Here is a 25,434-nt window from a genome sequence, read left to right on the forward strand (position 1 = left end):
ACCTTAATACGAAAATAGCAAACACATCCATTTCATTTACATTTCACTGGCTAAAATTCAGTCTTATGCATATAATTAAAGGGAAATGCAGTTTTGCTGTGTCTCCAAGGACATAGGAAATAGTATCTGCTAAGTTTGTCAGCTTAAAACCTCCTATTCTTAAAGCTAAACATTCAAAACAAAATTGATTGAATTGAACTACTTTATCCGTTCACCCAAGCTACTATATCTGACAGTGTTGGCAAGGCATATTTTGAGGTAGGGTATGGTTGTCTTCCATTAATTCAGCCCTAAGATGAGGGATGAAGGCACATTCAAAAACTTCTCTTTATTTATAATCCCTTTCTGAACTTATTCATGTCTTTAGCCCACGTTATTTCTAAGGGTAAAAGTCAAATAATGGAATTAAAATACTATCCAAGTAACTTTTTATAATTTTATGAACTTTGACTCTATCATTTTTCCTCTTACCACACCATGGTCCTTCAAAACTTGAATTACAGTTCCTTGAAGGACAGCAATCAAGACTAGATGCTGTTTCCCAGATGCGGTTGCACCATGATTTTCAGAGGCACGATAAGAATGTTTTACAGTTTGTACTGAAAATTTCTTTCTAGTGATGGCAGATTTCAATCAATGTTTGTTGAAATGTCTCCCATGTTCACTGTTGCTTGATATAGCTAAACAGTATTTTATTCCATCTTCTGTCTTATGAGTTCAGAAGTCTTCAGAAATATCAGAGTTCTATAACTAGCAACCTTTTCATAATTGAGATATATGGTTCCACCACACAACCATTTTCCCTTAAATTGCTCCCTCTTACACTTTAAACTTTTTCTTACCATCTTTTCTTCGGGCTACGGGCCCAATTCTTCTAAAAAGATAAACCCTGTTAATCTTCTTCAGAAAGATTCTTTTGCAAACCAGTTTGTCACTCCCAGGTAAACATTTTCTTCTTTTGAATTTTATCTGGGATCTGTAAACTATTCTTTATCTGCACAGATAGGGATCCAAGTAGAAGCTATCCAATCACTTGCATGACCAGAAAGAAAATTATTTTGGTGGACGCATGAATCACAATTATTCTATATCTAATTTTTCTGGATTGCTGATTTTGTCCCTTAGAATTTGGGTTCTATTATACAAAGATCACATCCCATTAAAAATGGCTCAACATTTGCCTGTTCAAGGCTACTTTTTCAAGTAATTGTAATTTGCTATAAATGGAAATCGTAAGACGCTCTTGAGTGCAGTTTAAGGTGACTTTTATTTTTAATTATACTTGCTGTTATTCACAAGCTTCTCAGCCTTGTGTAGGAACGCTAACGACTGTTTTATGCAAAACACAACTGCAGTAACTCTGCCTATAGCTACTTTTCTCATTCATTAGTAATTAAAATCTCATATCAGAGACTAAGCTTCATGAAACTATCACAAGCATGTGTATAGACCAGTTAGCATAGTATCTGGCCTTGTGGCAGGAATCAGATCAATATCTACAGAATCTCTTGTGCAAAGCTTAAGCAATAAAAGTGCTCACATGAATTCAGGTCTGCTTCCCTTTAACGAATTCCAGAAGAAATAAATTTTATAAATACTGTAAGAAACATATTAATATGGTAAAAGTATTACTTCAAAACCCAATTCTAAAGGAGCTGTTGAGCACTGCTGATTATTTGGGGTCCTGAAACATCTCTCTCACATAAGTGCTCCAAACAAAAGATGGTTTGTAATGATTTTTAAAATGTGAAAAGCTGGATCTTACAGACTGGTTGGTGCACTTCTGGTTGCTTTTCTTTAAAAAAGTAGAAAAAAATCTACAATTTTGTAGTCCTTTGGTTTTATCTTCTGGGATAAAAAAAGTATATGCATAAATGTTTTTACATGGTCCTCTTGAAGATATCCTTTAAATTAACATCAAATGACTTAATTCATGTCTCTTGATTATCAGGATTCTTTGATGTCACTGTCAGCCTTCATTAACTGGTTGAAATTTTCAGAGCAGAATAAGTAACTTTCATGAATATGTCCCCAATCCCTGAGAATCATAATCACCACAGGTATATTTTGTCCTTTCATCATACATCTCTGGAAAGTAGCCGTGTTCGTTCATTGTTAACAGGGCAAGGAGCAGTGTCATAGAGGGTTAATCCGTGTAAAGTGGCTTCTACCCGTAAAGAAATTTTCTGGAACAGAAAAGAAAATTACATATAGAAGTTTGCTGCTTAAAGACAGATCACATGCTCAATATGTTCTGAGGAATATCTTTTGGGATTAGGAATGTTAACCAATTCCAATGACAAGAGAGGTTGTACCATCTACAGTACCAACAGAATTAGGAAAAATAAGCTTCTTTCCTCAGAAGTTCCTTGGTTTTCTTTGGTTTCTATGAAGAATCAGTAAAACTCAATGTTGAGGATGAACTACATAAATGAAGGCAGAGTTGATAAAAATTCTCTGACTGAATTTCTTCAAATTTAATTGTTTTATAACCCTATTTTCAAGACTGAACCTTGCTAACAAAACGCAATTTCTCGAAACACAGAAACAATTCACCTTAGAAGTCCCTCTTCTAGCAACACTGCTTAAGAAGTTAATTTTTGAAAAGGCAAGAGTTGCCTATAGAAAGCTTTCTTATTCCACCTGGAGGAGGTTTCACTGCATAAATCTAATTCTACATTTTCTTACCTGAAAATCACGAATATAAGTCAGGAAAAAACCAAAGAAGGAAAGTGACACAGACCATTCTGCTGCAGTAGTGATCATGTGAAGCACATAACCCTTAAGTGACAACAAAAAAAGAAAAGTTCTGTGAAATTTCATTCAAATGATCTATGATTTCTCTCAAATAAAAAACCTATAATATTTATAAACCAATCTGTGTTCTGAATATCAACCTCTGATTTACTTAACATATCTCTAGAATTAAAGACATTAGAAAAGTAAATGATCTATCATAGTTTCATCCACGGCAAATAAAATTTTCATTTGAATAACTAAGAACAGGGGAACTTCTACTTTACAATCAAGGAGTTACTGCCTTTCCCAAAGCCACGAGTCATTAAATGCCACTCAAAGAAGTTTAAGTAAACAATGCTCATGATAAACTTAGTGCTATATTTTGAGCATTAAATAATATTCAGATTCTAATTAGGAGAACCTAGTAAATTATTTCATTCAATCATTCTCACAAACATGTCCTATCTAGGGCTGATTCTTTAAAAATAATTTAAAATAATATGCCACCTGAGTGGTTTATGAAAACAGATGAATTCATTTTATTACCTATTCAAGTATATGTCCCACCTTGCTTTTTCTCAGGATCAGAGATGCTGTCTCCATTTAGACATCCACTATATTGGAACCCAAAAAGCAGAGTCCATAATAATAAACTTCCAGATAACAAAAAGTAGGAGAAGACATTTTTTTTCAATTCAGAAAACAAGTATTCTACTAATAACAGATTTCAGTCAGGTATACTGCATACTATATCCATATTTAAATTAGTCAATTTCTGAGAAAACTCTTTGCCATCACAATTCTCTTTAGGTCTTGAAAATGTTCACAGACCACAAAATGATAGGAGAATATGAATGTTTCTACATAAACTCTATCATTTATAGAAAATAAGCCTAATACATCGCTGATTATTTTACTGAAAAACTTTCATTGTTAGTCGTGAAATGAAAAACACATCAAAATCAACCAAAACAGTCATCTTTACTATAAAACTAAATTTTACAGACTATCAGTTCTTACTTTGTCCTCAGGGTTCCAATGGAGTTTCTGTACTATATCAGCACCAAAACTGCCATTGTACAAGAGTGATGAGCAAGTCAGCACTATAAAAAAAGTAAGTCAAGGAAGAATCTCAGGGAAGACCTGTACGTTTAATTCAAAACAAAGAAATCTCTAAAGATCTAAAAGGATTACACACATATCTGTTTCCAAGGTTCAAACCCATTTTCTTAAAGACTTCATGTTACAGGCAGTAGTAAAATGTGCCCAGAAAAGTACTATGAGATGGCTTGCATAGTCAATCCCTCTTTGCACAATAATTCATTAGTTCTATCATAGCTTTTGCTACCTAACTGTTCTCAAGGAGGGCATTAACTCATCCTTCCTATCTCTGAAGTGAGTCTGATCAGGTTAGACATTATCTTTGTTTCTAGTTCAGTTGCTAGGTTCCAGGTAAAATTCTGAATTTCATGTTTCAAATTCTTTACTTTAGGCTTTACCAACCCAAGAATCTCACCCACAAAAGGCTTGCTTGTGATATGCCAACAATGTTCACTTAAATTTTGTTATTCAATTCCCAAGTGTAGCCACATTTTATAGCAAAGGATACTGATAAATTCACTTACTCCACACCAGATAACCAACAGTAGTCTGATCCAGAAGACTTGTTTGCCATGAATTTTGGGCTGCATTTGGTAGGAAAGGATAGTCTGAACAAACATGTATAATGAGCCCAAGCCAAAGGTGAGCAGAGCTCCACATACATGTACAGCAAAAAAGGTGGTTTTCTGAGAGGCAAAAGGAAGAAATAAGTAAATAAAAGAATCCCAGATGCATTACCAATGCAATATTTAAAAGCACAAGCCCAGTGATTTCAACAGGACATTCACTGAGTGGAAAAGTTCTGCAGATTCTACAAATTATTTCCTGAAGTAATTTTCCCTCAGTATTCAGCATAAACCTGAGAATCACAGTAACCCAAATTACTTCATATGCCACCAGTGAAAACATAAGAGTAATTATTCATTTACTCATTTAATAATGTTTGTTTACTTGGGTGCCTCTTATGTGTCAAGCTACTGTTCTAAGGACTCAGATATATTAGTAAACAAAGCAGACGAAAATCTGGCCCTCAGAGCTTATATTCAAGTGAAGGAACACAAACAATAAACTTTAGAAATAAGTAAATTCCATAGTATATTAAATGGTGATATGGGTTACAGAAAAAGAAGACTAGGGTGCTTGGGAATGCAAGGGGTAGGGAGTCTCAACTTAAGTCTAATTAAAATCTAAATGCAATTTAAAGGCTCAAGAAATTAAAACATCCCCCGTTGTCTCTAGTTTGATTGGTTTTGATAAATTATACAATAAGGGATTACCATAAGTTGTAATTTTTTTCTCCTTTACTTTACTCTGTTTTTGTTTTTTAATTATTTTTTCCTTTGCCTTACCCTTATTAGTATCCATTCACATTTTACTCTTTACTATATATGCCCCTGTTTAAAAGTGATGATGGTAGCTCTCCAAAAATTCTACTATCAAAGGCCTTTGGTTGAACTGTATTTTCTTTAACTGATGCTATCTGTGTGTCATTTGCTTGAGAAGTTACTATGCAGCACTTGGTAAGGAGGGTATGACTAAGGTAACAGAAGAGAGGTTAGGTTAGGGGTTGGTTCCCTCCTACAATCAATTGTGCTAATTCACACAGAGTCCACTTTTTTAGTTGAAGGTGTAAGAAGTTTCTAGTACAAAGAAATAAAAGGTAACAATTTATTTGCCAATGGCACTGGTTTCCTTTTGGAGAGAGAAAGTGCAACTTTGATAAGGTTTAGGGTGTTTTCACTGGCAGTAAGTTATGAGCATTGGGATGGGAAAAAAAATAACTGTTACTATCACTTTGGCTAACAAAGAAAAAAAAAATTCAGCAACCATAAAACATAATATAAATGGTAATATCTTCTTGGTTCATGTGAATTTATCTATACACATGGATAAACGCTGCAAAAATGAAATTCACTATTTTAGGGCTAACAGCAGGAATATGGGTGAATTTTTCTCCTTAAAAATATTCTCATATATATTTGTCAACTGAAAAAAACAAAAACAAAACAAACACAACCTAAATGTTAAGAATTATATTTCATTTGGTGGACTTTCTGGCGACCTCAAGCCTAGGAGGCAGCCTCTCAGATAGCTCTAAGGGACTGCTCCAAAGACATAAGGGAGAAGCCAAGATATACAGGAGTTCTGCAACAAAGATTACTGTTAATTCAAGAAAATCAGGGACTCCCCTGGTGGTGCAGTGGTTAAGAATTCACCCGTCAATGTAGGAGACACAGGTTTGATCCCTGGTCCAGAAAGATCCCACATGCCGTGGAGCAACTAAGCCCGTGTGCCATAACTACTGAGCCTGCACGCTGCAACTACTGAAGTCCATGCACCTAGAGCCCCTGCTCCACAACAAGAGAAGCCACCGCAATGAGAAGCCTGTGCACTGCCACAAAGAGTAAGTAGCCCCCGCTTGCCACAACTAGAGAAAGCCTGCACACAGAAACAAAGACCCAACACAGCCACAGATAAAAATAAATAAATTATATTTTTTAAAAAAAGGAAAGGAAAAAGAAAGAAAGAAAACCAGATATCCCAAGTTAATTTTGCACTTTTCTACATATGGGAAGATGCACGAGTCTGGACTCACTGAAATCATTCCTTTGATAAGCACCTTAGCTATCTAGGGCCAGTATCCAGTCCTCATCCTGAGTCCCCTCAGGGTACACCATTGCGGGGTGGCTGCAGTGGCTGAGGGCTTGGCAGCAGGCAGCCCATTTGTGTCCATCCTGAGTTCCCTCAGGGCTCACTGTCGGGGGCGGCTGTAGTGGCTTGATGGCTGCAATATCCTTTGTTTACTGATATGGCGGGAAACATTTTTCATTCACATATTGATGAAGCTAAATACAGATACAGCCTGATCAATGCCCACATATAATCAGTACACAGTTTCATCAACAAAATCCTGTAGTTAAAAAGAAAAATAAAGAATGGAGAGCATTTACTACTATATTTCTATAATCAAAATAGAGGTATATAAAACTGGTTTTAACTGGCAGTACTTCTGCTTAATCCATTCAATTCTGTCATTTTAGAGACTAGGGAAACAGCAAAATCTTGCAACGGGCAAGAGATTATTCTTTCAATGGAATACTAGAGCCTCTGGAATGATTCTATAGAAGTGTGAATTTTACTTGGCTTTAATTAGGCTATTTTGCAGAGAGAATTTGTGCAATGATGGACATTATGTGTAGAGATGGAAGTTAACTTATTGAAAATGCAGAGTAATGCAAATAATCCATGTGAATAGAAATGCACATTGTGTCCTATGGAATGCAACTGACTATCACTCTGAATAATGACCAGTTTTGCTAGCTTTGCATCTATCTGTAAATTCATCTGAGCATTCCTTATCTGACTATAAATGTGTGGTACTTTGATTTCTCTTTTGAACTGGTTTGTAGTATCCACTATTTCTCTCATTAATTAATTAATTAAATACAATCTTTGACACGTACAAAAGTGATGGTTTTATCTTCTTTAAAAATATATCATCTAACAAAGACAAAAATGTATTCTTTGACAAAGACAAGAGAAATTACCGAGATATGTGTGGTCAAGGGCAAATGTTTGCTACAGAACCTATAAATCATGTATTGAGTGGTCTGTAATCTTCACTTACAAGCAGTTAATGAAACTTAACTACTAATTCTTATTCCTTCCAAAGTCTCCTTGAGAATAAATCTTCTAGGAAGGGAGAATGCCATATGCCAACAGAGGCATAAATCATAGTTATGCTGCCACAAGCCAAGAAATGCCAAGAATTACTAGAAGCTGGGAGAGAGGCATGGAATGGATTCTCTCTCTGAGCCCCTAAAAGGGAACCAACCCTACCAAGACCCTGATATCAGACTTCTGGCCTCCTAAACTCTGAGAGAATAAATTTCTGTTATTTTTAAGCCACCCAAATTGTGGTATTTTGTTATGACAGCCCTAGAAAATTAACACAGATTTCTGCCTAGTTATCCCTTCCAAGTGTCCTTGAGCATAAATTTCCTAGTGCCAACTAAAGAATGTCACTCACCATCTGGCCCTACAAGGGTTGAGTCATTAGCCACAGCAGTCACTTACCTTCAACACACTCTGAAAGGAGCTCAGGGCAGAGATCAGGAATGAGGCACTCTGTGCCCTGTGAAAACTGGCAGAACAGGCCTTCAGACAGATATTTGCAGAAGATAATTTTATGAATCCAATTTCTTGCATCTTCCCATACTTAGAAAAGCACTACAATCATTAACTATGATATCTGTGCCTTGTGACTAGCAGCAACCTTCTACCAAGATGTGTGTTTGGCTGCACATACCCTTTCTCCAATATTACATGTATGCTGACCTCCCCCCTTAACCTCTTGGAGCAGTTTCTCAGAGCTATGTCAGAGGCTGCCCCCGGGCTATTGTCCTCACTAACTCCCCAAATAAAACAGCAACTCACATCTCTCACATTGCACATTTTATTTTAGTAGACACAGGAAGGGAAAAATTCCTAGGCACTAAGGACACATATTTGTTTTGCTGTATATTTTTTGTTTTTTTCTTTTGGCTGCGCAGCTTGCGGGATCTTAGTTCCCCAACCAGGAATTGAACCCGGGCCCTTGGCAGTGAAAGTGCAGAGTCCTAACCACTGGACCACCAGGGAATTCCCCTGCTGCATGTTTTTATACACACTTGTTTCCAAAGAAATTAAATACGTATTTTTTAAGTCAGAGTTTTCAAATGCCATGTTATAATTATTAGGTCTCTTTAAACGTAGACAACCACAGTAATTGCAAGAGAATTTTTTATCCATCCTGCTTAGTTTCTTTAGCCTCTCTCAATAAGTTACCAAATATCAATACTTAGTATGAGAGCATGTTTGTGCTAAGAACTATGTTAGGTGCTGCATATGCAATGGTGAACAAAACCACTGAGCTATAATTAATGGAGACATATATCAACTAAAACATTTAAAACTACATTTAAAAAACATAAAGACAAAATTAGATTATAAGAAGTACTGCACAGCATTATAGTTTCAAGAGGCTTGGAGAACACAAAGAAAGAAAACCTGAAATATATAGAAGGAAATCAATTGACAAGAAAGACTTCCCTAAGGAAACAGTCTGCCTACATTTATTTAGGCTTGGGGCTTGTGGCATGTGCAACAGAAAAAACAATGTATGAAACAGAGTTAAGTAAACCTGTCTCATCTAAGGAACACAGAAACACCCCTGTCACGTACAATACCAGGAGGGGGAACAATGCAGAATGACGCTAGACAGGTAGACAGCAGCCAGATCACAAAAGACCTCTGAGTTAACTAAACCGTTTGGCAGTTTAATTATTTTTTTTCTCTCGATTCTCTTTTCATATGACCCTGGACCTGTGAGCTTTAAGCAGGGGTACAAGGCAACAGAATAAGGTGTACATATATTTCAAAAGATTACTTTGGCTAAGGCATCAAATTAAAGGGATGTAACAGTGAATTCAGAGGAATTATTAGGGAGGCTACAGCAGTAATCCAGAGGAGAGGTGATGAAATCTAAACTGGTTGAGAAGGAAATGGTAGAAGCAGCAGAAATAAAAATGGAAAGAAGCAGATGCCTTCAAGAAATATTTAAGAGATAAAACCAACCAGTCCCTACTTTAAAACAAAGGGCTTGCCTCTCTTCCAAGTTAAGCTCTGTAACTGTAAACCATTTATAGACCTTGTTTGTGTACAGTTTTTCCTATACAAATCAACTAGAGTTGGTCTCTGTAAGAGAGAAGTGGGGAGAGGAGAAAGGGGCAATGCATTCACCACTTTAAGTAAGCAGTGAAAGTTTACATTAGAAAGGAAGGAAGGAGAATTGTTTGATATATGGGTAATGCTACAGGGTCTGCTTATCAATAGGGTCCAGCAATGAAGCCATCAGTAAAAGATGTAGAACAGATTCATCTAACAGGTCCAAAGCTGCATGAAAACAGATGTTGTCAAGAGAAAAAAGTAACTTGATTCCAAATTACAAGGTCTATGGGACCTTGTGATGAATGTGAAATTAGAATGAAAGCTGAAAACAAAACAAGGAATGTGTATGTTAAACGTGGAGGTCACTCTGGAATCCATTTTTACCACACAGTGGTGAGAGATATTTTTAAATTGATCAAGGGATAACTGGAGCATTTTTAAACACTGAGCTATACAAACTGATTAGGGAAGGCAGGACCCTATTTGTGGTAGACAGCTAGCTAGCTATCCACAAAAATTTCTGTGTCCTTCCTACAGTATAGAGTTGCCTTGGGAACTGATGCCTAGCAAGATTACATTTCCTAGCCACTCCTGCATCTAGTAAAAATGAATGTCAGTAGAATAATGTGAGTCACTGCCAGGTCAAAGTTTTTAAGAAGCAGGTGTGAATTTTGCATGTTCTCTTCAACTGTTTCAGAAAACTAGATGCAATAGACAGTAAAGTCTTAGGGAATTGCAGGGCCCAAAGATGGACAGTGTCTGGACCTTAAATCACTATGGGAGCAAAGCCATCTATCAACCAAAAATACCTGCACTGGATGCCTGTACGTAAGAAATAAACTTCAATTGTGTTAAGACATTGAAATTTTGTACTTTGTTATAGCAGCAAGCATTACCCTAATATCCACTTGGATTATACTTATAGAGTTTACTAGTATTAACCATTACTAAAAAACCGAAAAATAGGAGAGACCAATCAGAGGCATTATAGGAATGGAGAACTTGAATAAAAAAGAGATGGAATATGACTTTATACATGTATTTGTACCATGAGGGTGTGTTTGTATGTCTGAATAGTTACTAGATGTCTAAACAGGTTATCAAATGTCTAAATTGAAACTTTAAAGACTGCAGGGATTAATAAGGAAAGCACTATATGCTTAGGATGCAGCTTGTATTACCAAAGACTCCCCTGAAAGAATGTCAGTAGAAAGGAACATGGAGCATTTGCAAATATTTGCTGAAGGCTGACTGCTACTTTAACATAAAGAAATCCCTGAGAAAAAACTGGAAGAGCCATAGCTCCTCCCTTTACTTCCTCATATAAGGGGCTTGGCACCTAGGGATGCAGGCAATCAACAGGAACATCTAAACAAGAATGTAAAATAGGTAAATGAGTATAACTTGTTAGGCTTATTAAAAAAAGAGATTAAGACTAATTGTGTCACTCACAGTTTATGTCAACTCTCTCTGGTCTTGGAGTACTCTCCAACTAAGTAGTAATAAAAAACCTAATAAGTAAAGACTCCTGAGGATCTTTAAAAAGTCAGAATAATTTATATTTGTTCAGATTACTGAGAATGAATTTTCTAATTTCTAAGAGGGTTAAGTAATTTAAAGGCAGTGGATTCCACTTTGTTAAGGCAAAGAAACAATAACTGCGTGTAACTGAATCTTCCAGGTTTTCTTTTTCAGCATGTATTTTTATGTACTTCAGGAAAATACTTATGCGGGCTAAAACACAAACCTGGAAGTTTGCCACGATAGATAGTCCAAAACAACTCAGTAATCCAAGTACAAGGCCAGCCTTGTTTAATTTGATGATACGACTCTCTTCAGGATTCAGAGCATGAACTTGCTTATAACGAACATAAATGGTAGCAAAGCCTGGGAAGAGATAATCAGAGAAACAACAAAGCAATAAATAACTGAGGAATAAAGTTACCAATAAAGAGCTCACAAAGGTCACTGCTATCCAGAAACACAGAATTTCCTTTTAAAGCTAATGTGAGAGAAAAAAAAGACAAAAAAGAAAAAAAAAACAACCCAACCCTGTAGATTTTAAAGAACCTTTAAGTTTGCATTGTGAAACTACTGACATCTCTGTGTGACTGAGCAAGTCATTTGCATCTCGTAGGCCTCACATTAAAAATATTTAGGAAAAATTTAAGAGATAAGTTTGATGTTTTCTGAAAACCTCTAACAACAAGTGTTACAAATAACACAAAATATTCTATGTGATTAGCATTAAAGTCTAAAGTAATTAGTTCTAGAATATGGATAAAATGGACCTAGGCAAAAACACTAAAGGATTATTTGCCTCACTCTCATTGCATTGCATTTTAAATTATAACAACTTGGCTCAATCAAGTTGTTTGTGTAACCTGGCTCAAGAGCAGTCAGTTACACAGAAAAAAAAAAACAAAACCCCACTTGACTGTCCCTATTGGTTAAGAAAGGGCCAAATTAGGGTGGGGGGGACTCGAGGTGGGGGAGTCAAGGAAGGGAGGGAATACGGGGATATGTGTATAAAAACAGATGATTGAACCTGGTGTACCCCCAAAAAAATAAAAAAATAAATAAAATAAAAAATAAAAAAAAAAAATTAAAAAAAAAGAAAGGGCCAAATTGAACTTTCCATTGCAAAAATACTGCCAAAGAGCTCAGAAGTGTAGAAAATGTAACAGATATACTTTTGTAGACATATTTTTGAAAACTTTAGCCATAAGATGAATTTCTGTACTGATATACCGAATCATTTTTTTAAACTTCAATGTTTCACCTGAGCAAATAATAAACATCACACAGAAAAATGCAAATGTTTAAGACAATCACAACTGATGGGAGGCTGGTTCAAGATGTTGGAGTAGAAGGATGTGTGTCCACTCTCTCCTGCGAGAGCACCAGAATCACAACTATCTGCTGAACAACCACTGACAGGAAGACACTGGAACTCACCAAAAAAGACGCCCCACATCCAGAGAAAAAGGAGAAGCCACAATAAGACAGTAGGAGGGGCACAATCACGATAAAATCAAATCCCATAACTGCTGAGTGGGCAACTCACAAACTGGATAACAATTATACCACGGAAGTCCACCCACTAGAGTGAGGATTCTGAGCCCCACATCAGGCTTCCCAACCGGGGGATCAGGCAACAGGAGGAGGAATCCCCAGAGAATCTGACTTTGAAGGCCGGCGAGATTTGATTGCATGACTTCCACAGGACTGGGGGAAACACAGACTCCACTCTTGGAGGGCACACAGAAAGTAGTGTGCGCACCAGGATCTGGGGGAAAGAGCAGTGACCCCATAGGAGACTGAACCAGACGTACTTGCTGGTGTTGGAGGGTTGTCTGTAGAGGTGGGGGGTGGCTGTGGCTCACTGCAGGGGCAGGGATGCAGGCAACAGGGGTTCTGGGAAGTGCCCATCAGTGGGAGCCCTTCCAGAGTCTGCTATTAGCCCTGTCAAAGAGCCTGCAAGCTCCAGTGCTGGGTCGCCTCAGGCCAAACAACCAACAGGGAGGGAACTCAGCCCCATCCATCAGTAGACAAGTGGATTAAACTTTTACTGAGCTCTTCCAACCAGAGAAACACCGAGCTCTACCTACCACCAGTCCCTTCCATCACAAAGCATGCACAAGCCTCTTAGATAGCCTTATCCACCAGAGGGCAGACAGCAATAGCAAGAAGAACTATAATCCTGCAGTCTGTGGAATGAAAACCACAGCCACAGAATGACAGACAAAATGAAAAAGCAAAGGACTTTGTACCAGATAAAGGAACAAGATAAAACCCCAGAAAAACAACTAAATGAACTGGAGATAGGCAACCTTCCAGAAAAAGAATTCAGAATAATGATAGTGAAGATGATCCAGGACCTTGGAATAAGAATGGAGAAAATGCAAGAAATGTTTAACAAAGACCTAGAAGAAACAGAGATGAACACTACAATAACTGAAATGAAAAATACACTAGAAGGAATCAATAGCAGAATAACTGAGGCAGAAGAACGGATAAGTGACTGGAAGACAGAATGGTGGAAATCACTGCTGCAGAACAGACTAAAGAAAAAAGAATGAAAAGAAATGAAGACAGCCTAAGAGACCTCTGGGACAACATTAAACTCATCAACATTCACATTATAGAGGTCCCAGAAGAAGAAGAGAGAGAGAAAGCATGTGAGAAAATATTTGAAGTCACTATAGTCGAAAACTTCCCTAACATGGGAAGGGAAATAGACATCCAAGTCTAGGAAGTGCAGAGAGTCACAGGCATGATAAACCCAAGGAGAAACACACTAAGACACACAGTAATCAAATTGACAAAGACTAAGAAAAAGAAAAATTATTAAAAGCAACAGGGAAAAACAACAAGTAACAAATAAGGGAACTCCCATTAGGTTAATAGGTGATTTCTCAGCAGAGACTCTCCAAACCAGAAGGGAGTGGCACCATATAGTTAAAGTGATGAAAGGGAAAAGCCTACAACCAAGATTACTCTACCCAGCAAGGATCTCATTCAGATTCGACACAGAAATCAAAAGCTTTACAGACAAGCAAAAACCAAGAGAATTCAGCACCACTAAACCAGCCCTACAACAAATGCTAAAGGAACTTCTCTAAGTGGAAAATAGAAGAAAAGGACCTACAAAAACAAGCTCAAAACAATCAGGAAAATGGTAATAGGAACATACATATCAATAATTACCTTGAATGTAAATGGATTAAATGCTCCAACCAAAAGATACAGACTGACTAAATGGATACAAAAACATATATATGCCATCTACAAGAGACCCACTTCAGACCTAGGAACACATACAGACTGAAAGTGAGGAGATGCAAAAAGACATTCCATGCAAATGAAAATCAAAATAAAGCTGGAGTAGCAATAGTCATATCAGATAAAATAGACTTTAAAATAAAGAATGTTGCAAGAGACAAGGAAGGACACTACATAATGATCAAGGGATGAATCCAAGAAGAAGACATAACAATTATAAATATATATGCACCCAATATAGGAGTGCCTCGGTACATAAGACAAATGCTACCAGCTATGAAAAAGGAAAGCAACAGTAACACAATAATAGTGGGAGACTTTAACACCCCATTTACACCAATGGCCAGATCATCCACACAGAAAATTAATAAGGAAACACAAGCATTAAATGACACAATGGATCAGGTAGATTTAATTGATATTTATAGGGCATTCTATCCAAAAATAGCAGATTACACTTTCTTCTCAAGTGCACACAGAACATTCTCCAGGATAGATCACATCTTGGGTCACAAATCAAGCCTCAGTAAATTTAAGAAAACTGACATCGTATCAAGCAACTTTTCTGACCACAATGCTATGAAATTAGAAATCAATTACCAGAAAAAAATTGTAAAAAACACAAACACATGGAGGCTAAACAATATGCTACTAAATAACCAAGAGATCACTGAAGAAATCAAAGAGGTAATCAAAAAATACCTAGAGACAAATGACAATGAAAACACCATGATCTAAAACCTATGGGATGTAGCAAAAGCAGTTCTAAGAGAGAAGTTTATAGCAATACAATCCTACCTCAAGAAACAAGAAAAATCCCAAATAAACAATCTAAACTTACACCTAAAGAAACTAGAGAGAGAAGAACAAACAAAACCCAAACTTAGTAGAAGGAAAGAAATCAAAGATCAGGGAAGAAATACATGAAATAGAAACAAAGAAAACAATAGCAAAGATCAATAAAACTAAAAGCTGGTTCTTTGAGAAGATAAACAAAATTGATAAATCTTTAGTCACACGCATCAAGAAAAAAGAGGGAAAGAATTCAAATCAATAAAATTAGAGATGAAACAGGAGAAGTTATAATAGACATCGCAGAAATAAAAAGCATCATAAGAGACTAGTACAAGGAACTACATACCAATAAAATGGACAACCTGGAAGATATGGACAATTTCTTAGAAAGGTATAACCTGCCAAGACTGAATCACGAAGAAATAGAAAATATGAACAGACCAGTCACAAGTAATGAAATTGAAATTGTGATTAAAAATCTTTCAACAAACAAAAGTCCAGGACCAGAGAGCTTCACAGGTGAATTCTATCAAACATTTATAGAAAAGCTAACACCCATCCTTTTCAAACTCTTCCAAAAAATTGCAGAGGAAGGACCACTCTCAAACTCATTCTACAAGGCCACCATCACCCTGATACCAAAACCAGACAAAGATTCTACAAAAAAAGAAAGTTACAGACCAATATCACTGATGAATATAGATGCAAAAATCCTCAACAAAATGCTAGCGAACAGAATCCAACAGCACATTAAAAGGATCATACACCATGACCAAGTGGGGTTTATCCCAGGGATGCAAGTATTCTTCAATATACGCAAATCAATCAATGTGATATACCATATTAACAAAATGAAGAATAAACACCACATGATCATTTCAACGGATGCAGCAAAAGCTTGCAACAAAATTCACAAATTTTGTCAACACAAAAAACACCAATTTATGATAAAAACTCTTCAGAAAGTGGTCACAGAGGGAACCTACCTCAATATAATAAAGGCCATATATGACAAACCCACAGCAAACATCATTCTCAATGGTGAATAATGACAATGAAAGCATTCCCTCTAAGATCAGGAACAAGACAAGGATGTTCACTCTCAAGGCTACTATTCAGCATAGTTTTGGAAGTCCTTGACACAGCAATCAAAGAAGAAAAAGAAATAAAAGGAATCCAAATTGGAAAAGAAGAAGTAAAATCATCACTGTCTGCAGATAACATGATACTTACTATACAGAGATAATCCTAAAGACGCTGCCAGAAAACTACTAGAGCTAATCAATTAATTTGGTAAAGTTGCAGAATACCAAATTAACACAGAGAACTCTCTTGCATTCCTATACACTAACAATGAAAGATTAGAAAGAGAAATTAAGGAAACAATCCCATTCACCAATGCAACAAAAAGAATAAAATACCTAGGAATAAATCTAACTAAGGAAGTGAAAGACCTGTACTCAGAAAACTGTAAGACACTGATGAAAGAAATCAAAGATGACACAAACAGATGGAGAGATACACCATATTTTTGGATGGAAAGAATCAACATTGTGAAAATGACTATACTACCCAAAGCAATCTATAGATTCAATGCAATCCCTATCAAATTACCACTGACATTTTTTACAGAACTAGAACAAAAAAATTTACAATTTGTATCGAGACACAAAAGACCCCGAATAGCCAAAGCAATCTTGAAAAAAAACAGAGCTAGAGGAATCAGACTCCCTGACTTCAGACTATACTATAAGGCTACAATAATCAAGGCAATATGGTACTGGCACAAAAACAGAAATACAGATCAATGGAACAGGATAGAAAGCCCAGAGATAAACTATGGTCAACTGATCTATGACAAAGGAGGCACAGATATACAATGAAGAAGACAGCCTCGTCAATAAGTGGTGCTGGGAAAACTGGACAGCTACATGTAAAAGAATGAAATTAGAACACTCCCTAACACCATACACAAAAATAACCTCAAAATGGATTAAAGACCTAAATGTAAAGCCAGACACTATAAAACTCCTAAAGGAAAGCATAGGAAGAACACTCTTTGACATAAATCACAGGAAGATCTTTTTTGACCCACCTCCGAGGGTAATAGAAATAAAAACAAAAATAAACAAATGGGACCTAATGAAACTTAAAACTTCTGCACAGCAAAGGAAACTATAAACAAGACAAAAAGACAACCCTCAGAATGGGAGAAAATATTTGCAAATGAATCAACAGACAAAAGGTTAATCTCCAAAATATATAAACAGTTCATGCAGCTCAATATCAAAAAAACAAACAACCCAATCCAAAAATGGGCAGAAGACCTAAATAGGCATTTCTCCAAAGAAGACATACGGATGGCCAAGATGCACATGAAAAGCTGCTCAACATCACTAATTACTAGAGAAATACACATCAAAACTACAATGAGGTATCACCTCACACTGGTTAGAATGGACATCATCAGAAAATCTGCAAACAATAAACAACAGAGAAGGTGTGGAGAAAAGGGAATGCTGATGCACTGCTGGTGGGAATGTTAATTGGTACAGCCACTATGGAGAATAGTATGGAGGTGCCTTAAAAAACTAAAAACAGAATTACTATATGACCCAGCAATCCCACTACTGGGCATATACCCAGAGAAAATCATAATTCAAAAAGACACATGCATTCCAATATCACTGCAGCATTATTTACAATAGCCAGGACATGGAAGCAACCTAAATGTCCATCAACAGATGAATGGATTAAGAAGATGTGGTACATACATAGTATGGAATATTACGCAGCCATAAAAAGAAATGAAATTGGGACATTTGTAGACAACTGGACGGACCTGGAGACTGTCATATAGAGTGAAGTGAGTCAGAAAGAGAAAAACAAGTATCGTATATTAACGCATATATGTGGAATCTAGAAAAATGATACAGATCAACTAGTCTTCAAGGCAGAAACAGAGACACAGATATAGAGAACGAACATATGGACACGAAGGGAGGGAAGCGGGGGGGGGGGATGAATTGGATGATTGGGACTGCCATATATACATATAAAGAAAGTATCAAATTGTACACTTGAAATATATGCAGTTTATTGTATGTCAATTATATCTCAATAAAAGTTCTAAAAAAACTGATGGAAAAAGTATTTTTTTATTAAACTATTAATAAAAAAATTGGTTCAAAGAATAATGAACAGGCATGTAAAATACTGTAGTAGAACTCCATTTCTTTGGCATCAGAATATCGCTCAAAAATCAAAATGTCATTCCATAGCTATTCTCAAACTTCCAAATTGTTTATCTTAAAGGAATTTTGTTGGGGTTAGTTGTGGTCAGTGTGTTTACAGCTCTTTGTCCTCTACTGGTTGCTTAAGAAATCCACTTAAAAAAAAAAAAAAGAAAAAAAAAGAAATCCACTTAAGGTCTCAAGGAATATTTGATTATACTTTACAACTTCTATCTGCATGAGTAGTCAAATAGCCCTATAGCTATTTTTAAAAGATTTATTTCCATAACTTAGCATTTCTAGAAACTGTTTTTACTTTAAAAGAAACATATCTGTGATCAATAATTTAGTGATAACATTCTTTCAATTGTAACTAGAAAGTAAAACAAATAACCCAATAGTGTTAAAAGCAGAAAAGGGTGATTCAGCTATTAATTTTGATTGTTAAAACCACTCTTACTACTTACATAAAACTGCGGCGATATTTAACATTACCCCAAACAAGCATTTTTCTGGAGCTACTGTACCAGTGTCACTGAAAGAAAAAAAAAATAGGTATGAGGATTTCTCATATTAGATTTAGATATACACAAGTATCTCTTCTAAGGGATAAGAAACAAAAGGGGTTATTTCAGATCCTTTATCTTTTTATAAATCCATGAGCTCAACTCTTACATAATTTTATATGAGAGCATGACAATTTGAACTTGCAATATTTGCCTCCTTCACTTCTTTCTCAGATCACTTAAGGTTATTTCTTTTTCACATAATAGAAATGACCATAAATCGATAAAACAGCTATCCTTGTCATGTTAAGGCTGCATTATTAACTTACATCAGTCAAGCGACGTGTTTATCTGTCTCACCTGAATATTCCCTAAACACCAAAGGTCCTTTCATGACTCTGTCTTTCAGTATCTGTTGTTCTATGCTTATAATTCAAACCTAATCATTTCCTGATTACTTGTAAAAAAAAATATTTATCAAGCACCTACCAGCATTGTCAGACAGCTACTGGGGATAGAAACAATGGTAAATAAAAGAGACAAAGCCCTTGCCCTTCTGGAGATTCCATTCAAGTCCAGTTTTGAGTTCCCTCCTCTCTACAGCCTTGCTGACTCACACAGCTTTCAGTCCAGATTGCTATCAAAATCACGGATCACACTGTATTGCAATGTGTCTGTTTACATGCCTGTCTTTCAGCACAGGGTGAAATGCATACATACTGATTAATAGCCCACCATTTGTTAACTGTGCAACCTTGGGTATGTTCTTTTATATACCTAAGATTGCTCCCTATCTGTGAAATGGGGCTATCAGTTCCCTCCCAGCTTCATCAGATCAACATGAGGAAATGAAACTGTAGTCATGCATGTGAAGTATCTAGCACAATGGCAGGCATACAGGAGACACCCATTAAATGTTACTTCCTTCTCTTTCCCTTACACTACTGAAAACACTAAAAGAACAAAGTCTTTAGCCTCAAACTGAAGTACTACCAGAAAGAGATAAGAAGGATCTCAACCAAGACAATGTAATGGGAAGAAGAAAGAAATGGAAAGTCATATTCGCTAAGGAATTAATAAAATTTGGGGAACATCTGGATTAGGTTTAGGAAAAGGAAAGTATCAAATGTGAATCCTAAGGATTGTTCCTTCCCACCCTAAAATGTTTCTTCACACCCAAAAGATTGTTACTCTTTGATCATTTGCAGGGAGTGGGGATTATGTTTTCTTGCTGTTGTTGTTCCTTCTACCTTGAAGTTTTCAAGATTACTGCATATGTATTATTCTTATAATCAGAAAAAAAATCCATAATTTGAACAGTTGTAATCCGAATGATGTTCTGGATTACCCCACAAGTAAATAACAGCATTGCTCTTCCAAGATGGCTCCCTAAGTGTGCTCTGGATCAGAGTGACAAACAGGCCTACAAGTGAAAACAGCCATGCCCATCACCTCAACCCTGTGGTCATCAAACTACTCTGATCACACACCATCAAAAAAAATTGTCTGATCATCATTATATGTTATTTATTACATTATTATGCATAATTAAATATAAGTTTAAATATTTTGAAATAAAAAATACATAGAAGTTCTAACAATTTCTTCTTATACCCCAGTGGCTAGTCTCATGCACCCTACTTGAGCAATCACTGCTTGAACTAAGAGAACATCTGAGGCACACTTGCAGTGTAATTGTCTTTGAATTGTGAATTGTCTTTGAAGTGAAATTTATATTTGGTTATGTCTTCTGGGAACTATAACAATTAAGCCTTTTAGGTAGGGTCTATGAACTGAAAGAAACTTTGCAGAGTATCTAGTCTAACACAATCATTTTTCAGATGAAGAAAATGAGCCCAGAAGTAAAAATAAGTACCATTGAGTTTAAATATATTAGAATGTTGGAGAAAGTTCCCCATGCAATAATACTAAGTTCATTAGCCAAAAAATTAAAAGGCAGAAGGACAGAGACAGAAAAGGAAGTGTCTAGGGTTCCGTCTATCAGAAAATCACATGCAGTACCATCAGAGAACTGAAACTCTGTAAAAGAACTCAATGGCCTCTTAAATTATGAAAAGCTCTTTAAAATAAAAGCAGACAAGTTCTCTAAGGGAAAATAAAAATACCAAAGGACTCTCGTGAATATGTATGTTCTCTTGGAGTTACTAAAGAATGAACTGGCTCCTTAAGCTACATGTCCCTCTAGCAGAGTGGTATACAGTGATGACTACTTATCAAAATTATTCCTAGAACTGGAAATTTAAATTCTCAAATATCTTTGGATTTTGTAAATCTTTCTAAAGTGGACTTAATCTGTTGGTGCCCTTTGTGCTACACCATACCATTGTGGAAACAACAAATGTAATGGCAATGCCCTGACGATATTTAAAAAAGATAAACTTATTTGCTTTGTCATCCTTTAGAAGTTCACTATTTTCTGTGTTGGGAAGGTTATTTTTCAGAAGGTAAACAAACAAATAAATAAAACAAGTACCACAAACAACAAAACAAACCAAACTCTGGAAGGAAATCAACCAAACCATTAATCGCCTCTGGAGGGGCTGGAACTACAGGGAGGCTGGAAAAGACTTTCACTTTTTATTTTCATAATCACTTTAGTCCTATTCAAAATTTGTTGAAATAAGCACAAATTGCCTTTATAATTGGGGGGAAAAAAAGAGGGGTATGGACACAGCACATACAATTGAATACCCATACTTACATCATTAGTAGTTTCGAAATTTCAAAAATATCATCAATAAATTTAGATACTTAATGTGTCAGCAAGATCTAGGCAACATGTCATAAAGAGTAAGAGCACAGTCTTTAGAATCAAATGACCCAATCAAACTGAATCTTGGTTCCATCAATTACTGACTCATGTGCCCTTGGACAAATAACTTAATCTCCCTGGACCTCATTTTCTCCTCCATCAAATGGTGGTAATAGTTCCTACCTCAAAGGGTGGCTCTAAGCATTCAGTTATTTAACACCTGAAGAATGCTTAGAACATTACCTTGTACACATTAAGTAGATCAATTAATGTTTGTCATTGCCATTATCTTTTAATATTATTATTGTTGTTCTAGCATTTTTTAATCGTAAGGGGAGAATAATTTCAATTGTATCTTCTCAGACCTCAAATACTTATTTGGAGGACAAGGCACTGAGGTGTCACAACTCACTAACCGAACCTGAGCCCTCCGTCTCCACATTTCTCCATCACGTAGAAAGAGCCAAATACAACTTCCTTTTACTGTTGTAATATCAAACATAAAATTTGAATTTTAAAATGTTAAAATTAAATGTTGGGTTCAGTGTTAAAATATGAATGAGACATACCATTCTCCATAAAAGAATACATTTCACTGACCTGATATAAGGCAAAACAGGGTCAACATGGTGAAGTGTTATAGCAGTGATATATGAAAATATGAAAGCAGCAGCTGTCCAAATTACAAGGGCTGAAGGAAGAAAACTGAGGCCTTGCTGAAACCACCACATCTCAAACAGGTCTCCTAAATCAGAAAAAAACAAATTAGAAAAGATTATTCACAAGTATTTCATCTATTCTAGTTTAGCCATCCCATCCCACAACCTTGTATGAGGGTGAGTCAAAAATTATATGCACTCTGGCTGTAAAATTTAATTAACTTTCAGAAAAGACAAATACATCATTTTTCAACATAATCTCCTTGCTTTTCAATACACTTTGTCCATCTATCAACAAGCTTTCGTATTCCCTCAGAATGCACTGCTGTCTTCACTTCTTCATCAGCAGTGAATCTGTGTCCTTGTAGGGCTGCTTTCAGGGGACCAAACAGGTGAAAGTCTGATGGAACAAGATGAGGACTACAGGGAGGATGCTTTAACATCCCAAAATGAAGTTTTTGCAGAGTGTCGACAGTGTGGGCAGAAGTGTGTGGATGTGCATCGTCATGCAAGATCACAACGCCCTCAGATAGCAGTCCTCTGCATTTAATTGAAGTTTAGCCTTCAGCTCTTCAATAAGCATCTCACTGTAACGAGCACTGTTGCTTGTTGAACCTTTTTCCTGATAATGTTCCAATACTGGACCCTGAGAATCCCAGAAAACTGTCACTCATCTATTCGACAGAATCACTTCACGTGTATGCTCAATGCTGTCATCAGCCGTAGACGTAGGCAGGCGTCCGACTCCCTGACAGCTAACACTTGTGCAATCTTCCCTGAACTTCTCTATCCATTAATACACATTTCTTCATGACAAAACACTTTCTCCATACTGTGCACAGTCTTTGATAAATAACGAAATCAGGTACACCCTCAGACCACAAAAAACACTGCTTTTCTTCCATGCAAATCACAAGCGGGGCATCCATTTTTGCTCGTACCACAGTTACAGATGAACTGATGTAACACATTCACATCTGCACAACAGTGACTGGGGAGACGGTAGCCTTGAATGGAAAGCGCTGATAAGACATTGCGGCCAACAGAAGTTTTAGTATAACTGGAGTGCAGATAATTTTTGACTCATCTCGTACTTATCATCTGTAGCTGTTTCACTTCTGATGGGTCCCCACACCATCTACTGACACTTGCTCTCCTTCAATTTCTCAGTTAATGGAACCAAGATTCACCCACTTGCCATATTCATATCCAGACACTTTCTCCCCCATCTTTCCGCACATAATCAAGTACCGACGACTGTTTATTCCACCTCCTAAATTTCCTCAAATCTACCCGTTCTCTCCATCTTCACTTGTACTACCCTACCTAAACTACCATTCTTGACCAGATTATTATTAAAATCTCCTGAATGGTCCTCCCCTGGTCTAAATCACAACCAACCTAGACTTGACTCTAAAATCAGAATGAGACTTCTAATTCTAAAATACCAATCTGACCTCTTTATTCTCCTCCAAAGAACCTTTCAGTGCCTCCCCTATGCCCTTATAAATTGTCTTTCCTCCTTAACATGGTCTATAAGGTCTTTTATTGCCCAATCTCTACTTACCTTCCTATACTCCTCTCTGGCCACTTCTCTATCTGCTCCCAGTTCCGTGCCCTAGCTACCTTCATCTTTTTCATCATTACAAAAGCAGTGTTTACTTTTTCGGCAAGGCTACTAAGCACCTTAAATAAATGACCTCGTTTACTCCTCACAACAGAATTATAGAGGTTAAGAGAACTATCCAAGGTCATAGGGCTGCAGTAGAAAGAGGATTCAAACTCAGGCAATTCCATTCTAACACCAATCACCATGCTATACCACCAGAGCAAACTTCTTTCAGATCATCAAGTGTCATGCCCTCTTGTGTACCTTTGGACCTTTGTGCACACTGTTTGTCTGGATGACCAGACTACAGTGGTGTCACCCCTCCTGCCCCACTACCAGTTAACTGCTATTCATTTTCAAGTCTCAACTCTTCTACCTTCAGCTGAGTGTACCTGCTTTGTTTCCAATAGCACCCTTACTTTCCCAGCCAGGACATTCATCACACTGAACTGTTACTTGCTTATTTGGTTTCATCTTCCTCAATAAACTTGAGAGGGCATACATACACACATACCACTCATCACCACTTTCTCTCTTAAATTCCAGACTGACAATATTGGTAAGTAATAAGGAGTCAATAGTATGAATTAGAAAATATTAATGTATTTTCATGCATTTAATTTTAAAAATATAGTAATACTTTCAAATTATAATTACTCCTACATATGTGAAAATAATTTCATATTTGGAGGAGTATCTTTTTATATTCTGATGGACTGAAATTTAGTATTTCCCATGAACTTTGTAAAAACTTACAATTCTTGTATCCTCCAATGTTCTCAGCTTCCTCATCTCAGACTGACCTTCCAAATAATGAAACCTCAGCCATTTTTGACTTGTCATTTACTCTGATCATCTGACTTGCTGCTAAATATGTACATTTAAATCTTGCTAAATAAGTTTCTTTTCCTTTATCCCGAAAGTCACCACAATACACTTGATTTGAGTAATTTCCTGTCCGAGTTATCATAATCTCTTCTTTTTTTCCTGTCAGCCCTTAACATTCCATCAATTTACTCTTCTATTTAGTTAATCATGACAGTTCTTTGCCAAGTTCCTATAGGACTTTCTCCAACATAAGTTTCTGGGACAATTCTTATTTTCTATAAATTTTTATTAACTTTCAAAATCTTTCATGTTCCTCCTTTCATCTCTTTAAATAGTTTTTTGCTTCTGATAAATTCGATTCTAAAATCTCTAGGAGTCTAGTTCCATATTTGTTGCTTCTGCCAGCCCTTGCACATGTGCTTTCCTGTTTTTGACTATGAGCTCCTGTTTGGATGATCTTAACTGGGAGTATTCTAAAAGGCTTAGAGTAAGGGTGAATCTAGGGAGGGTCTGTATTTACTTTTGCCAGGCACTCTGGCACATTATAAACTTGAGTCAACTTTAATTTCTTGGCTTCCAGGTTTTTTAAGACCTTGCAGGTAAGTAAATTTGAACTTTGAATCTGAGTGATGACAGGCCCTGTAGTTTCAAGTTCTTATGTGGTATCTTTATTTCCCCACCTGGAGCTGTGGTGAAA

The 25,434-nt window shown here is 36.5% G+C and overlaps 1 protein-coding gene across 10 annotated transcripts in view; it reads right to left on the reverse strand.

Annotated features, from left to right (window-relative positions):
* Positions 1-309: 309 nt before the first annotated feature.
* Positions 310-25,434, reverse strand: part of DRAM2 (DNA damage regulated autophagy modulator 2) — a 29,524-nt gene continuing 4,399 nt past the window's right edge. For 3 of the 10 annotated variants that reach the window (XM_057737830.1, XM_057737790.1, XM_057737911.1), the window contains 7 exons: positions 22,242-22,386; positions 18,830-18,897; positions 11,297-11,436; positions 4,349-4,526; positions 3,760-3,842; positions 2,689-2,781; positions 310-2,186 (listed from right to left, as the gene is read on the reverse strand). In XM_057737830.1, coding sequence (XP_057593813.1) covers positions 2,079-2,186; positions 2,689-2,781; positions 3,760-3,842; positions 4,349-4,526; positions 11,297-11,436; positions 18,830-18,897; positions 22,242-22,372 — 801 coding nt within the window. In that variant the 5' untranslated portion in view covers positions 22,373-22,386 and the 3' untranslated portion in view covers positions 310-2,078. Of the gene's footprint in view, positions 2,187-2,688; positions 2,782-3,759; positions 3,843-4,348; positions 4,527-6,436; positions 6,752-7,917; positions 10,918-11,001; positions 11,042-11,296; positions 11,437-18,829; positions 18,898-22,241; positions 22,387-25,434 lie in introns of those variants that run through there. The other 7 variants (XM_057738173.1, XM_057738089.1, XM_057738344.1 and 4 more) reach the window with 7 other exon arrangements.

The sequence above is a fragment of the Hippopotamus amphibius genome, chromosome 1 (assembly GCF_030028045.1).
Source record: "Hippopotamus amphibius kiboko isolate mHipAmp2 chromosome 1, mHipAmp2.hap2, whole genome shotgun sequence".
Lineage (NCBI taxonomy): Eukaryota > Metazoa > Chordata > Mammalia > Artiodactyla > Hippopotamidae > Hippopotamus > Hippopotamus amphibius.